At 39.5% G+C, this 15,804-nt stretch overlaps 1 protein-coding gene across 4 annotated transcripts in view; it reads left to right on the top strand.

The window, feature by feature from the left end:
• The window catches only part of DGCR2 (DiGeorge syndrome critical region gene 2), a 40,704-nt gene extending 24,927 nt beyond the window's left edge, over positions 1-15,777 (top strand). For 2 of the 4 annotated variants that reach the window (XM_088532344.1, XM_088532346.1), the window contains 8 exons: positions 2,647-2,772; positions 4,786-5,005; positions 5,623-5,699; positions 8,162-8,338; positions 9,954-10,157; positions 13,455-13,607; positions 14,253-14,489; positions 15,245-15,777. In XM_088532344.1, the coding sequence (XP_088388470.1) occupies positions 2,647-2,772; positions 4,786-5,005; positions 5,623-5,699; positions 8,162-8,338; positions 9,954-10,157; positions 13,455-13,607; positions 14,253-14,489; positions 15,245-15,486 (1,436 nt within the window). In that variant the 3' untranslated portion in view covers positions 15,487-15,777. The remainder of the gene's footprint in view (positions 1-2,646; positions 2,773-4,785; positions 5,006-5,622; positions 5,700-8,161; positions 8,339-9,953; positions 10,158-13,454; positions 13,608-14,252; positions 14,490-15,244) is intronic. The other 2 variants (XM_088532345.1, XM_088532347.1) reach the window with 1 other exon arrangement.
• The last annotated feature ends 27 nt before the right edge of the window (positions 15,778-15,804 follow it).

The following is a 15,804-nucleotide window of genomic DNA, read 5'->3' on the forward strand; positions in this document are numbered from 1 at the left end:
TTTTCCCCAGACAGATAGCTTCAGCATATTGTGTGCACACCAGCCCTGAAATTGTTTGGTTTTCTTTATTGAAATGCTCTAAGGTGCTCAGATGATGAACTTCTGATCTAGATTGATATCCCAAAGCTTAATACTTGACACTGTTCATTTCTTTTTAAAGATAAAATTCTCTCATAAAGGGATCAAGAAGGGCAAAGTATATAGAAAATTCTTCTGCAGCATATTGAAACAGTACAGTAGAAAAATACTCTGAAATATACCTTTGCCACTGGAATCTACAGCTGCTTTTCACTGCAATCAAGGCTTGTTTAGCATCTTCTCTCCTCTTTGCCCCAGAAAAAAAAAAAGTAATCTTTATTTGAACAGAAGATGTAATTCAAATAGAAGCAATTTTGTGTTTGAACGGCTCCAGTTCATGAAGCAAGTGACAATGTAGGGCTTAAGGGATAACTTACTCGAGATGGCTGCTTTCCCTCTCTGGGTCTGCCGGGTGGCCCTGGTAGGTTGTGCAAGCAAATCTTGTCAAGGGAACAAATGTCCTGTGTCCTGGGCGATGACCAAAAACTCACTTTGATCTGTGCGGTTATATCAGAGCATCTGGGATAACATCTTAAATTAAGAGAATCTATCCAAGGTAACCCTTTCTTAACCTTGCATATCAAAACCTGTGAACTTCTATTTTATTCCTGGGGGAGTTAAATTGTTAAGTACTTGTAGGCGTTCTGTTTAGCCTTGGAGGGGCAGCCATATGGTGCTGCATCTGCTCTGCAGACTTCTGCGAGGTGAGTAATCGTTTTCATGTTCAATGCTTACTGGTCCTTTAGATTTAAAGTTACCATTTAATGCTGTGGAAGAAAATGGAGCTTCCCATGCAGAGCTTAGTTCATCTTTGATCAAGTGTTCTATGTTAAGTGTCACACTGAAGATTGTAGCATGAATACTGCTACTGAACTTTCAGGATTAACAACAGTCAAATTCTAAAAGTAAAAATAGATTGGCCTTTTCAAGTAATGCAAGCAGGCAGTGATCTTCGTTGTCAAACTATTTTGCTATTTTGTGGGCTTTGGAACATGCAGTAACTGATTTTCTGGAAAAACTTCTTCTGATAAATAATGTATTCTAATACTGAATACTGTATTGCTGTAAGACCGTGTGAGTGTATTATGTATAGCCATTTCTTAATGGGTGATCTCTGCAGACATGTAATTCCTGGGGTAATGTGATAATTAAATATCCCCTGCTTATCCCATTAACCCAGGGCAAACTCAGTATGCTGGAGCCAGATGAAGGCAAAACTGCTGTGCTGTCTGGGCTCCAGATAGTGTGTGTTGCTCACTGTGTGAAACTGCTTTTTAAGGCATGGCCTGTGTGATGGTGGGACTGGGCATCTTTCCTGCTAGGCTAATGAACCAAGCAGCATCCAACTCTGGTTTTGAATTATCATGAAATTGCTGCGGGCCTCTTGCTTTTTAGGAATAGTCTGAAAGGAGGCAATTGCACTGACATAGTTCTGAACAGAGTTTGAACAGATACCATTGAACTCGCCGAAAAAGATGATGTAGCTGCATTTATTTCAGTCCATGACTGGCTTATTTGGTTTAGCTAGGGTAAATAGAGCTAATCAGCTTTGAGTGAAAATAAGCTGGTTTTTAAAATAGAAATGGTCTGCATAGCTCTGCTCTGGTTAAATTGTATTAACTTAAGTAACATCTAGTAGTATTAAATAAAAGACACTTCCAGTGCCTGCGTTTTTTTTTTTCTTTTTGGAGGGTTAACCCCTGACTCTAGATTAATCTTTCTTTGTGTTCATTTTGGTCTTTCTTAGTGGTTTCTTGCCACTAACACTCCAGCCTTTCTAATTAAAAGTGTTAATTTTGCTGGCTAAGGTCCATCCTGCAGCATCTACACCTGAACACGTGTGCCCTTATTTATTCCTAGTACGCGTGTGGGATCGCTTAGTATCTTTTCAGAAGTTATCCTGCACTGCGTTAGTCCCAAGTTTTTGAGTCTAATGGTTTGTCACATTCACCTATTTGGAAGACCTGATAGCTACATTAGGGTATTTAAAAAAAAAATAAAAAATAAAAAAAATCTTTTTTTCTCCAGAAATTATGAGCTAGAGTAATTGGAAAAGGTGGTTGTTCTGGCTGAAGATAGATTTTCTAGTTTCATTTTTTTTCCTAGATCTCAGAAAATAAGTTGAAAAATATATTGGAGGAGTTCTCAGATACTTGTGTACACAGCTGAGAAAATAAGCAGCTGGAGAATGAGTAGCTCTGTAAACCAAAGCAGGTAAAATGCTCTGGGAATGATGCATTTGCTACAACAACCAAAATGACAGATTTTAAGTTCTGTGCACAACTGCAGTTGAAAATCTGACAAAACATTTAGCCTAATTTTCCAGAATTTCGTAGTGGTCCCTTTGTTCATGGCTCTCTCCAGTTATATGCATTTTTGTTATGTACTGTATAACATGTCCAAGCTGTTGTTGGAGGGATTTATGCTTTTTCTTTTTTTTTTTTTTGCTGTCCTTTGTTACCTATATTGTTTATCGTATTTTTCTTCGGGATTTAAACCCAGGAAAAGCTTAGTAAAGTGAAATCTGTCTTTCCATGTCATGTACTGAAATGTCATTCTTATCCCTAGGCTTGACAGGGGACCAGCGAAGTTACCACGGGAAGGAGAATGTCGACTCCAGGCATAATCGAGGAAGAGGAGGAGAGACGACCCGCTTTCACACCGTCAATGTGGCACAGCCCGTCCGATTTAGCAGTAAGTTGCAGACTGGGGAATCAGGCCTGTCTCCTTACTAATTAATTTACTATTTTAAAACCACTTTTTCAAGGAGAAATTAATAGAATTTTTCACTTGTATATTTCTCTTTTTTAAAGCAGGATTTGTTTTGTGCAGTGCTTTTTAAGTTTGTTTTCCACGGGACATATATATTCGATTATATTGTATAGTTCATATTAGCAGTCTGATACACATTCCTCCCTAGTAAATCATATTTTTGTGAAACAGTAGTGACAGTTTTCTTCTATAAACTCTGGACTTAGTTCTCTGTAATTGTGGTGTATTAAGTGCTAGTTCCATCCTTCAGCAGGGGTTGTAATCTAGCCGTGTTTGCACTAGAAGTAAGCTTGGATACAGGGTTTTTTTATCCTCATGGGAAAGATTGTGGAGAACAAAATTGGTTGCTTTTAGTTGACATTGTTTTGAAGGGTGATCTTACAGAAATGAGCTTACATCGTCATGCACCCTAGTGTCAGCATTATCTTACAAATACCTTGCAGCTATCCTCCCACCGATCATGATTCCTAGTGACTGCTGCCCCTGAAACTTCTCGGATCTAAGAACATCTTATTTTCCCCTGCCTTCTCTCTCATTTCTGTTCCCTGTGTGCTCCAGGGATCACTCGGTGGTTTGGGAAGGCAAGAGAACTCTGATTAATTGTGGGGACAGTGCAGACAGGCCAAGAGGAGGCTGTGGGGAGAAGGTGGTGTGGAGGCACTGGAGTATGGAATGACTGCTTTGGTAGATGGTGATCTTTGTGAAAAAGACAAGTCATTAGTAAAGGTCAAAATTTATCTCTTCATTGATTTTAGCAAAGGTGCTGTTATTAAAATAGGTATTTAGATCTGTCATGGATTGCAGTATCTAACCTGTTCTGGTAATCAGATTGTACAAGACAAAGCAATTCAGAAGTTGATATGGCAATATTTAAGAAGCTCTGCAGTCTGATTGAAACTGTGTTGTCCCATCTGAGTCTTGTGAGCAGTAGAATTTAAAAGCTCCTATTGCTTTTTAAATATAAATGGAGAATGAAGAAGTATGCTTAATTAAAAGGCTTCAAATCTAAGTTTGTATGTCTATTTGATGATAAAGATCACTGTTTCTGGAAGAGTCCTTAGGCTTGTGAACAGGGCATCTTTTGAAGACTTGCAACAAACTTTTATGTTAGTGAATTTAGTACCTTTCTTATGTGTTGTGCAAAATGAATATTGCAGAAGCAGATACTAAAATCATTTCTTGTCTGCTTTAAGTTTCAATAGCCCGTCTGTCTTTGTTACTCTGTTACCCATCACCTTCAAGAATGCCTGTCATCAAAGCCTGTGGTCTGTTTCATCCAGAAAAGTTTCAAAGCTTTTTGTTGCATATTCCCTTAATCGAGAGAGAGCAGAGGGCAGCTCAGTACAGCACCTTCTTTTCCTTCAAATGCTTCCTAACGATCCACTCTGCAGTGATGTTTTTCAAAGCAACTGTTGTCAGAGAACCCCCGTCATCTCTATGTATTGCCTGTGAGAACAGAAGGATGTGAATACTGCTGAGATTGTTTGTGAAAGAAGTTGGGCTAACCACCTGGCTGAAAAACATGGTCATTAAAACTGCCCACCTCTGGTTTTTGCCTCCTGCTTCTAGCTGCTTGTTTTGACATAAGTTGATTGAATTGATTGGTTTTATAAAGATGGGGAGGGAGGTATTTTCCAGAGTAGATCACCAGTCTTAATTTAAGACTTTAAATGCTGTCATAATGCAGTGAAAGATCCCTTGGAGTTGCATCTTCTCAAACGTATTTTACTAATTTTCCTCCATCAAAAGCATAATTAAAGTAACCCTGTGATCTGTAATGCATGTACCTCTTACTGGTGAGATAAGGTATATGTAGTGCTTGTTGTGTATCCATATCCAAGTCATTACTTAGTAAGGTGACATAAACTGACTAGAAAGCATTCTGTGGAGTGAGGATCCTAATTTTGGGGGAATGGTTTCCCTTTTATTCTTCATGTTTCCTAGGAAAGTGCCCAACAGGATGGCACCACTATGAGGGCACTGCCAGCTGTTATAGAGTCTATTTAAATGGAGAGAACTACTGGGACGCTGTGCAGACATGTCAGCGGGTGAACGGATCCCTTGCCACCTTCACTGCAGACCAGGAGCTAAGGTTTATCCTGGCACAGGAGTGGGACTTGGAAGAAAAAGCATTTGGAAGGAAGGACCAGCGTAGGTGAGTAGGAAGGAAGGGACAGAGATTGTTTATGAGATTGTCTCCATTAAGTAGTTCTGAAAAAGACTGAGATAATAACATGAAACCTTTCTAAGCTGTGGAGAACTGTTAAGTGTAGTTCCTTTATTTGCTCAAGGGGTGTGGGTGTATCTGGTGGTGTGTGTGTGTGGTGGTGGTGGTCTGTCTTACATGGTGCCATGCTGCTGAACCACCAACAGGGGTTCAGTAATTGTTTGTCTCTTGAGATTTCGATGGTGTAATCCTGAACAGTCTGACATGTTGTATGTGTGTTTATAAAATGTGTGACTCTCAGATGCTGTTGTACGGTTTCAGGCTGAAGAATTTAAAATGCTTCCTTAACCACAGAATAAGGTGCTGCTTATAGGTAGAAATAAAAAACATATTGCTGCACTGTAGATGTGAAAAAACTATTGCTCAATTGTAGTTTCTCTTTTTATATTGCCAATATACTGGCTGAGGTGTTAAGGAAAAGATCAGCAGAGTGTTTTAGAAGTTAACTTTATGTAGAAATTGTAAGGTTCTATATAATTGATTTTATATTTTGTTGGTGTATTTTTATCCTGTATCCTTAGAATTCTTAAATGTTTTTATTTTAGGTTCTGGGTTGGATATCAGTATGTCATCACCAATCGAAATCACTCTTTAGAAGGTCACTGGGAAGTAGCTTATAAAGGTAGGCCTCTGAAATTATTACTTAGTTAAATGACCCATAGCAAATACCTTAAAACTTGAATGTTATCTATTCTTCAGTCATGATGTTGAAATAGAATAGGAGAACTGCTTTGTTTCACAGTATTCAAATGGAAGAGTATAATACGTTATGCACGTGCTTCATTTTCAAGTGTTGGAAATTTCCTAGTTGTTCAGTAAATGGTTTTAGGAACAATGAGTGTTTGCCGTTTACTTGGGATTTCCCTTTGATTCAGCTGATAGATGCTTCCAAGTGGTTTGCTTTTTCTTTTTGTGGTGAATGTCTGGTTTTACTGCCGATTCCTGATACTAATATTCTTGCAGAATGTGGTAGGGTATTTGATTGTTCTTTTTTGCCCTTTTTTGCCCTTTTTTGGGAGGTGGGGGTGTCTTTTGGTAGTTTTCAATGTGATTCTTTTTAAAAATCATGGATTTTTGACTAATTATTACCTGGAAATTTTCAACTTGAAAATATTACAAATTTACTTAATTTAAGAGAAAAAAAAAAAAGCCTACTTCCCAGAAATAACAACATCAACTTGTTTTAAGAACCAACATTAATCTCTTAGGCTTCACTGGCTCAGCTTATGCAGTTGCAGGGTAAGCAGCTCCCCCTGCTGAAAACACAGATATGTTTTTATGCATTTTTAAAAACCAGCTGAGTGACTAGTTTAGCTCAAAATCCTTGTGTGAACTCTAGTCTAAATACTGTGCCAGTGTAGGATCGTGGAAAATTTAAAACAAGGCTTTTCTTTAAGTATTGTCATTGTGAATTCCAGGGCAGCATTTGAAAGGTGATATGAGTTGTCCTCTGTTCATTAAGTGCTTTCAGTAATGGGAAATCTGTGAGGAAAACCATCTATTATGCACAAATATGTTGTCATGAGCAAGATTTTTTCTAAGCAATTAAGTTTTGAAAATACTTCTCTTGCTACATGAGAGGGCAGTAAAACCCAGATTAGCTTTTTAAGGACAGTGCTGATTTTACTGTGCTGACATGCACAAAATATTTCTTCTGTCACTGAAGTAGAAAGATTAGACTCACTATTTGGAGGAAAAAGCTACTTTTGGGGGAGGCAGAAGCATTTTCATTCTGTTCCTTAAGTTAAAGTACTGAAGATACATTTTATTTGACAGCAGAGGGAAGAGAAGGAGGGAAATGACTTCTTCTGATAAGGTTGATACCTGACCTGCACAAAACTGTCTGCAAATAGGTTTTGTCTATGAAGCTCAAGAAAAGATTCTCTTTAAAAGGACCTTTCTGTACTCTTTGGAAAGTTAACTGCACTGCCACCTCCTGACAGCATCCGCAACAGTAAAACATGCAGGAGCTGTTTAAGTCACTGTTCAAGCACTTAAGTCTGAAAAGTAGGTGTCTGTAGCATTATGAAATAGGCTAATTTTTACAGTTGCGGTCTCCTGGTATCCCACTATTAATTTCAAGTCCTGCTACTTTGAATACCAGCTGATTAACAGTAAAATCAGATGCTGATCAGAAGCACAACTTAATTTTTTTTTTTATGAGATGCCTTTGACCTCTCTTGCAATATGAGATATCAAGCTGGATGTTGCTTTTATGTTGCCAAAAAGCACAGATTTTAAACAAGTTGTCAATACAAAAGTTGGCATCAATAGTATAAAATGGCTCCCCTGCTAGTAAGAGAAGAAAAGACTGGTAGTAAATCTAAGCATACAAGGTGGTTGTGTGCAGAAGTGATTTATTATTTTTGTTTTTGTCTGTGTCTGTGTTCATGAGCTAATCTCCACCATGAGAAAAATAACTGGAGCTCAGGCTGACTATATGGAACCTGTCACAGTACAAATTTTGAACAACTACATGAGTTGAAAAGACATGCAGGAGCAGAAGTGGCAGTGCAGCCTTGTTCTCAGATCCAAGCTAAGAAGCCCTGGTTTCAGACTGTTAGTACTGCTCTGCACTGTACATGGAAAGAGCAACGTGGGGCTGCAGGAATGGCTCTGCATTCCAGTGCCCAGGCTAGATACACCTGTGCAAACATCTTTGGAAGCCCTAGGAAGTGCTTGGAGTATGAGGCAGGAGATCCCGATGGGCTCTTGCTCAAACACTCTGCTTTACTGATCACTGCTCCTTTTTCCTTGGCTACCAAGTCCATGCTGGGCGTTGGTTGAAGGGATCCATAAGAGTTGGCAGGTGGGCTTGTGGGACTCTAGAAAGAACGATTTGCAGAGATATTAAAACATACTCCTACAGTTGCAGAATGACAAAATTGTGCAGTATTGAAAGCAGTAGCTTTTTCTGTCTGTGACTCATCCCTTCCCTCTCTGCTGTTTGCCTTCCCCCGGAGGAATGTTGCTAATGGAAGCTAAAGCTAGAGGACAGTAGCCTTGTAGCAGAGTTAGTGCGCATGAAGTAAATGACACTACAGATCCTTTTAAAGCTGCTTATACCAGTGCATCTTGTTTTAGGTTCTTCAGAAGTATTTCTGCCCCCTGACCCTATCTTTGGTACGGCTATGTCTGAAAATGAAAACGTTCTTTGTGCCCAGCTTCAGTGTTTCCATTTTCCTACCCTTCGGCATCATGGTTTACACAGCTGGTATGCTGAAAACTGCTATGAGAAATCCTCATTCCTCTGCAAAAGAAGTAAGTTGGTTTTAGTTCAATGTTAGTGTTGTCTGTTTAACTATGCGTGTAACAAATATGTTGGTTATCCCGTCTTCCTTGTGCCCAGAGAATAAAGAAAAAAAAAATGTGTAAGTCTTGTTTGATTTAAATAGCAACACCATATGGTTGGTTGCCAACCATAGTACAGATTTTCACTTAAAACAGCAGCTCTATTTAATTTTTAAAGAACATTATCACCCCCAGAATAAGATATTCTTAAAAAAAAAAAAAACTCAATTTTAAAATAGTTTTTACCATATTAAATTTGATCATTCCTCACATGAAAATGAGGGAACAAATATTTCTGCTTTATATTGAATATAGCAACTTCTATTGAATTCTTTCCAGCCAGTAGTTAGAACCCTGGAAAAAAGAAAAGCAGCTATGGTTTCACAGTTAAAGGGGGAAAAGTGTTCTCATTCGGTGTTCTGCTTTTCCTTCCAAACGTTGTGTGTCACTATAGGGGAAACATTCCTTAGCAGTATTTTCAGGTAACGGGCAAGAGCTCATATAGCTGATGCTCCTCTGCCAAAAGGAGAAAAATAAATGTGATGTTGCATTTTTATTCTAGTTCTTAGTGTTTCCTGTTTGCTTTCCTTTAAAACAGGAAAAGACTTAAAGAATACGAGAGGAGGAAAACGCAGTTTCTCTCTGCCACTTAAAGTTTGAAAATTAGGACGAAAGGGTATTGCCTTGTCTGCCTTGAGATTAAACTCTTGGAATCTTACTTCGAAGGTCATGTGTTTAGCCAAAACAGGACACTTTTGGTCATCTCCTTAGGAAGGGAAGGCAGTGTCTCTGCCAAACCCTTAACTAGAGGGAGAACATATGAAACGTGTACGTTGAGCAGACGGAAACTGTATTTAGTTTTAGGTGCCCTATACAAGAAAGACATTAATAAATTGGCATGAGTTCAGTGGGGAGCCACTAAGATGAAGAGGGCTGGAGCACCTGCGTCCTCCCAGCTGGTCTGTGTTTAGGGCAGAGGGGGTAGCCAGCCCTCCAGGTGAGCTGCAGATCACAAGACTTTCTCCATTTCCCTGGTTTGATTTTTGGAGTTCAGAGTCTCCCTTTAGATCTGTGAGGAGGGAAGGGTGATGCCCAAGTTTCCTACTTGGGGCGAGGATCAAGATGTAGCTATGGCAGCAGGAAGTGCTACTGCGTGCCTTCCCTTCTCAGACATGCTCCACTGAGATCTTTAGGGTCTGGTACAGAGAAGATCCAGCCTGTTTCAGTCCATCTGTCTCCCGCTGCCCAGTCAGAGAGGAGCTGTAGTAGGCACGATAATGAAGCTTATTCTTCTCAGACTACTTAGTTTGCTCTGTTAATCTCCGTATTTTGGAAGGAATGCCTGAAAGCATTGTCACTTCCACTGAATGTTTACTCTGTCTGTTTCAAGTACTAAATCATCCCTGCTTGGCTCCAGACTATCCATTTATCTCCCCCTCTCCTTCAAGATCCCTTTTCAAAGTTGCTTTAATGTAGAAGTATGACACTTAACCAGTACTCTGTCTATATTTACAAATCACTTTACAGATCAAACTGGATTTCTGTCTGGTAGACACGTAGGTATTGATGCGTATTTCTGTTCTAGGCCAGACCTGCGTTGATATCAAAGACAACATTGTAGATGAAGGCTACTATTTCACTCCGAAAGGGGATGACCCCTGTTTGAGCTGCACGTGTCACAACGGTGAACCCGAAATGTGTGTGGCCGCTTTGTGTGAGCGGCCCCAGGGATGTCAGCAGTATCGCAAAGACCCTAAGGAGTGCTGCAAATTTACGTGTTTAGACCCAGGTGAGACAACTGCTACAGTTTTATCCAGAAAAACAAGTTTGTCATCAACTTGGTTATGTTTGGGTATAACTTTGGGAAAATGGGCTCTTTCAGTTCCTAGACGTTGTTGGTCATAAGTCCTGTGTGGGGAAAGAAAGCTCAACTCACAAGAAGTGAAACACTTCAGGCTGTTGCTAGGAATAGTCATCTTTGATACTACTTATGTAAGAGAGGCAGTAGCTTATCTTCTGTATGGAGGCTGACAGTAGTGTGGATTTTTAATAAAGCAGCCGGCTCACTTGCTTTGTCATGCTTAAGAAAATATTTTTGCTTGACCACTACTATTAAGTACCTTTTTAGGGACATGAGCATTATTTTTCTGTGTGGAAGTCTCCTTGCAAGGGTCTCAGGGTAGTACATTTTATAAATTATAGAGAGTTACAGTAACAATCTGTGCGTGTGACCATGCTCTTTGGATTTAGCATCTCAGTCTTCTTGTTTTGGATCAATAACATTTATGTTGATTCTTCTCTGTTCTGTTTGCCAGTTGCCATTTGGAGATGTGGATATTTGGCTTTTATTTCTCTGTAAAAAGACTTACAAAAAGAAATGCTATATCGTATTTGGCATTTCCTGGTATTTTAAAATAATCTGTTTATAAGGACCTAAGAAGCTGTTTGCACAAGGAAACTTAGAACTGCTTACAATCTGGGAAACATGGAGGGTCATTTCTATTTCTGTTCCAAAAAGAGGGTGCTTATTGGCTTCCAGATTTGCAGCCATTCTCATCCATGTTTTAACTACATGTGTTAATGATAAAAGGCCACTGTGGCTCCCAGCTCTGTCACTCTCCTTCATTCTGAAGGTTGTGCTTGCACATGTTTGTAGCTGTTGTTGCAGGTTAGTTGGGAGAGGAGTGGGACAAAGCAGTTTTCTTCCTACTCTTTGTCAGCAGAGATAAAACTTTCTCTGCACTTTTTTTTAATCTTCTGAAACAATGTCAGCAAAGCATCAGCCAACAGACAGGATAAGATGACCCAGGATAACCCGGTGCAGTGTTCTTTAATCCTTGCTTATGCTCTGGGTCTTAACTGTTATTTCATGAATACTGATTTGAAGAGTATATTTTAACACGGTCTTTCTGATCCTTAAGCTGCTCTTTCTGTACTGATACTAAATGAGACTGTTTTATGCTTTTTTTCTGAGCTGTTCTGGTTTTTCTTAATAACAGCTTTCTGAGAGAAGAGCCATCAAGCTGTTGTCAAACCTCCTTTGTCATATAGTCAGTTCAGTTGATGATAAACACTGAAATCTTTAAACGAACCATTTCAGTTAATTTATAAGCATCTGGAAGGGTGCTTTATAAATGACTATTCCAGATGACAAAATTAGTGAATTACTTTCTTTAATCAGCATGTATTTGCCCAATTCTTGTGTATATCTTCCCTAAACTGTTGCAGAGGAAAGAAAATTGTTTACTAATCAACAGTAAGTAAATTAATCGCCCAAGGAAAGACTGGGGAAAACAAATCCTTCTCTTGGGTTTGTAGGTAATCAGCTTTTGCTGTGTGAGTGGGTGAGCATCAATTATAATGGAATAAAGAATATTACTCAAGGACTTGGTAGTAAGACAGTTCCTCAATGGAAGGAGTAAGCTTAGCCATCATAGCTATACTTCCCTGAAAGACTTTTCTTTTTCCGTTTAACTGGAGATACAGGAAAATCTTTCAGGCACAGTGCTGAAACCAAGGTAATCTGTCTTTTGCCTCTCCACAGATGTGGTAGAAATGGTTTTCTTCTGCATGACACTCGTTTGGACAGATCTCACTCTCATTTCTGAAAATAAGGATTTTCAAAAATCTGGCAGTGCAGGGGGTTCTCTAGTGACTGATTTGGTGAAGTTGCAGGGTATTACTCTTATCTTGAGTGTAAAACAGCCATTCTGAAATGATCTACTTTTATTTATCTTGGAAGTCTCTGCAATGAAGATTTATGTTGAAACCAACTCTTTTTTTTTAATCTAAAACTTTGTTTGGCAATGGATTATGTAGCCAAGCAGATTAACTGTTAGGATCCAGACTGGAAACAATGTGATAGAGGTCCAACAAGTCCACAAAGGGCTAGAGAATTGCAGTTGAGCTGGTTTAAAGAGAATACATGCAAAGGCAGCAAGAGGCCAACTTTCTGTTTAAGAGACTGATGCTAGAGCTGCTTGGTGATGATCACAAAGCCAGCATTGCTCTTAGGCGTGCCAGGTTGGTGGGTTATTACATGACTGATTCAGTTCAAGCTTGACAAAGAGTTACTAAAAGACTTGCCAGCGTAGAAGATTTTGCATAATCTGGCTGGATTTGAGAGGTTATTACATTAGTTCTGTGTAGCATATAATTGAATTACCTGTTGCCAAGAATGTGTTATGTAATAAATACCAGCTGCTAGCCATGTATCTTTAACCATGCATAAATCGAGTGGGTTTCTATTCTTAGCATCTGTAGGAAGCTAGTGTTTACAGCTTTTGTGATGCTCTCAGCTTGCTTTTGTAAGGGATCTTTTGATACAGCTTTTCCTGCCACTAATGAAAGGGAGAGCAAAGGGAAAGCTCTCCCGTGGCCGTGGTGGACATGGGAGAGGAGAGGTGACTGGATCTGTCGAGGAAGCCTGTGCCCTTGCAGTGGTGCAGGAGCTGCTGCTTCTCGTGCGACTGGTGATGATGTAGTTCAGCTGCCTTGTCCCTTCCCTACCCACACCTAGCCTGGGTTCAGAGGTCTTTTTTTTTTTTTTTTTGGCCAAAGCAGTCATTTTTTGTTATCTTTTGTGCAGAGTATTTATGCGTGTGCTACTTGAGCAGAATCAAGTGTTACTGGTTCAATTGCGAGTAATAAATACCTTTCATGTCTGACATTGCTGGAACTGCTAATTTGACAGCAGCAGCTTTCCAAATGTTACATCTGATAGCTGTGGAATAGAGCTGCAAATCCTAAACTCTTTGATCTGGTTCATGTTCAGCCACTTGCTTGCTGTGTGGTTCTTGGAAAATAATTTAATTCCTCTTTACCTTAATCTCCTCACTCCCTGAAGGATTATCATGCTGATCATGTTTTTAAGGCATTTTGGTTCCTAATATTTTAATGAACTGCCAATTTGGAAACAACATATGAACATGTTTAGAGATATCTTTGCTGGTTGAAATGTAATAGTGAGGATATCCAAAGTCATCTTAACCCTACATTTATCTCCCCAGTGCTGGCAAAAAAAAAAGCATGATGAAAAATTAGTCCTGAACAGTAGTAACAGGCATTTTAATATTTCTTGTAACAGATGGCAACAGCTTGTTTGACTCAATGGCCAGTGGAATGCGTCTGATAGTGAGCTGCATTTCCTCCTTTCTTATCCTCTCTCTGCTGCTCTTCATGGTTCACCGGCTACGCCAGAGGCGGAGAGAGCGCATAGAGTCTTTGATAGGAGCAAATTGTAAGTAGCCTGGATCTGTAATGAGTCTTGATATTAGCTGCATAAATGTGCTTCAGCATGAAGAAAGTAGAAGGAAAATAAGTCTGTGCGGAGAGCGCCTGTGAAAGCTTGGTTATAAATGCTATTAAGAGCTGTATTCAACTGTAGCTCTGTGGTGGCTGTCTGATCTGGTCATAACGTGGTTCTCCAAATGCTTATCTGCCTCCTTATACTTATTGTTGATAGGTTGATGTGTAGAAAGTTGAGAAATCTCATGGTCTGGTGTGACTGCCCATGCCTGAATCTGTATGTCTTGGTATACTCTTCAAGCTTAACTCCTTTATTAGCCACCAGTGGGAAGAGTTTGTTGCTCGTATGTAGTCCACAGGTGGAATATCTTCAATGTACGGACATTGTCCTTGATCTGAAGAGCTTAGATTCAAAGTTGGATGTGATGCAGGACCAATGCTGGGCATTGTTGTGTAACTGCAGTGAGTTGACTTGTATGGGTTATGCAGGCTTCTTAAGAGCTGCCTTTTTTTAGGTTGTCATGAGATGTGAGTTCTTGGAGTGTGAAAGTGGAAAAAGGTGTCAAGATCTGCCTTAGCTTGAGGAAAAAAAATGGGATCAAGTTGTTTATTTCTTCTTTTGCTTCTCTTGAAATAGTGCACCATTTTAACTTGGGCCGCAGGATGCCTGGCTTCGATTATGGTCCAGATGGTTTTGGAACAGGCCTTACTCCGCTGCACCTTTCAGATGATGGAGAAGGGGGGGCGTTTCATTTCCACGATCCGCCTCCCCCTTATACTGCGTACAAGTATCCAGATATTCAACATCCAGACGACCCACCTCCCCCTTATGAGGCTTCTGTCAATCCAGACAGTATCATTTGTTCTACTCCAGGTATACAGGCAATAATTTCTCTCTTCTTACTGTTTTCCAGTTTGATTTGAGGTTAGATAATTTGTTCTGAATTATAACTGTACATGTTTTAGTGATTATGCTGAGAAAAATATTCCACAACATAATCTCTGATTTCTGTGATGGAAAAGTCTCATGTTAACATGGATCATTAGATTTGTTTTCTTTTACTAAAGGTTCTTTTGGATGGTCTAAGTTGAAAGGGGAACCCATGATGCAAGCAATTGAACTCTTAGATTTATCTATTTTGAAATATTAACTTGCATGGGTCATCTGGTTTCTGTTATGCTGGTACCTTGTCTGTCCTTTTGGAGAGAGGTTACTAGAGTAGAACACATTCAAGTGCAAGAGATTTCAAACAAAAAATATCCAGCTGCTTCTCTGTTCCTTTCCTCCTCCACAAAAATTGGCCCAAAATACCATTTTTAAATGATTCACCCCATGCTTTTCAGTTTTGCAGCTGCAGTATTAACAGACTGTAATAATATTCCAGTTTGGGATTTTTTTAAATCAGTGCATCTCACAAGATAAGCAGGACTGATTAGTGCAAGTATCCTATTTATATATCCAAGTTTTCTTTGCTACACAGTTTTCCACTTCTGCAATGTCATCTCTGAATGCAGTAGTACAAAAATAGGAAAAATTCAGGACTTCCAGAAATACAGATAGTAAATCTACTTGGGAATGTGAAATAATGCACTTCATGCTCTGATTCTGCTTGTTTCCCTCCTTTGCAGATGGAGTTCTTTCTCAGACAGTGCAGAGCAATCCTCCATCACTAGGAAACTGTGATGTATCCCCACAACTTGCAGAGGAATCGCTTCCTCCCTCCGTTGGTCCTTCTCCGGTAGAGCTGGAAGACTCTGCTGACAGCAGCACCTTTCTCGTCCCTCCTGATACTCCGCTAGGTGAAAACACACCGGCAGAAACTCTTACAGGCAGCCGCCACAGCCACTGTTCCCTCAATACCATCGTATAAAGGAATAAACAGCTGACTGCCGGTCAGGAATAGTTTTAGCAACTGTTTGCACAGACAAACACTAATCCATGATTTGAACTTCAGAAGGAATCTCCACTTTGTTTTTGGACACTGCTTTTATGTTCTAGTTTAGGATTGTGCCTCTCATTTTTTGGCTGTCGTTATTCATTAACTAATTGATTTGTCCTGTAAATATGGATTGTAAAAACTGCTCTTTTTTTTTTTTTTTTTTTTTCTCTCTCTCCATTGGCAATGGGAACGAGTGCAGAGAATTCCTTTGACTTCTAAGGAGAGGAAGAATATGGGTAGTTTTTTTCT

Source organism: Tinamus guttatus, unplaced genomic scaffold (genome assembly GCF_059628265.1).
Source record: "Tinamus guttatus ecotype Peru unplaced genomic scaffold, ASM5962826v1 Tinamus_guttatus_pri_ptg000459l, whole genome shotgun sequence".
NCBI lineage: Eukaryota > Metazoa > Chordata > Aves > Tinamiformes > Tinamidae > Tinamus > Tinamus guttatus.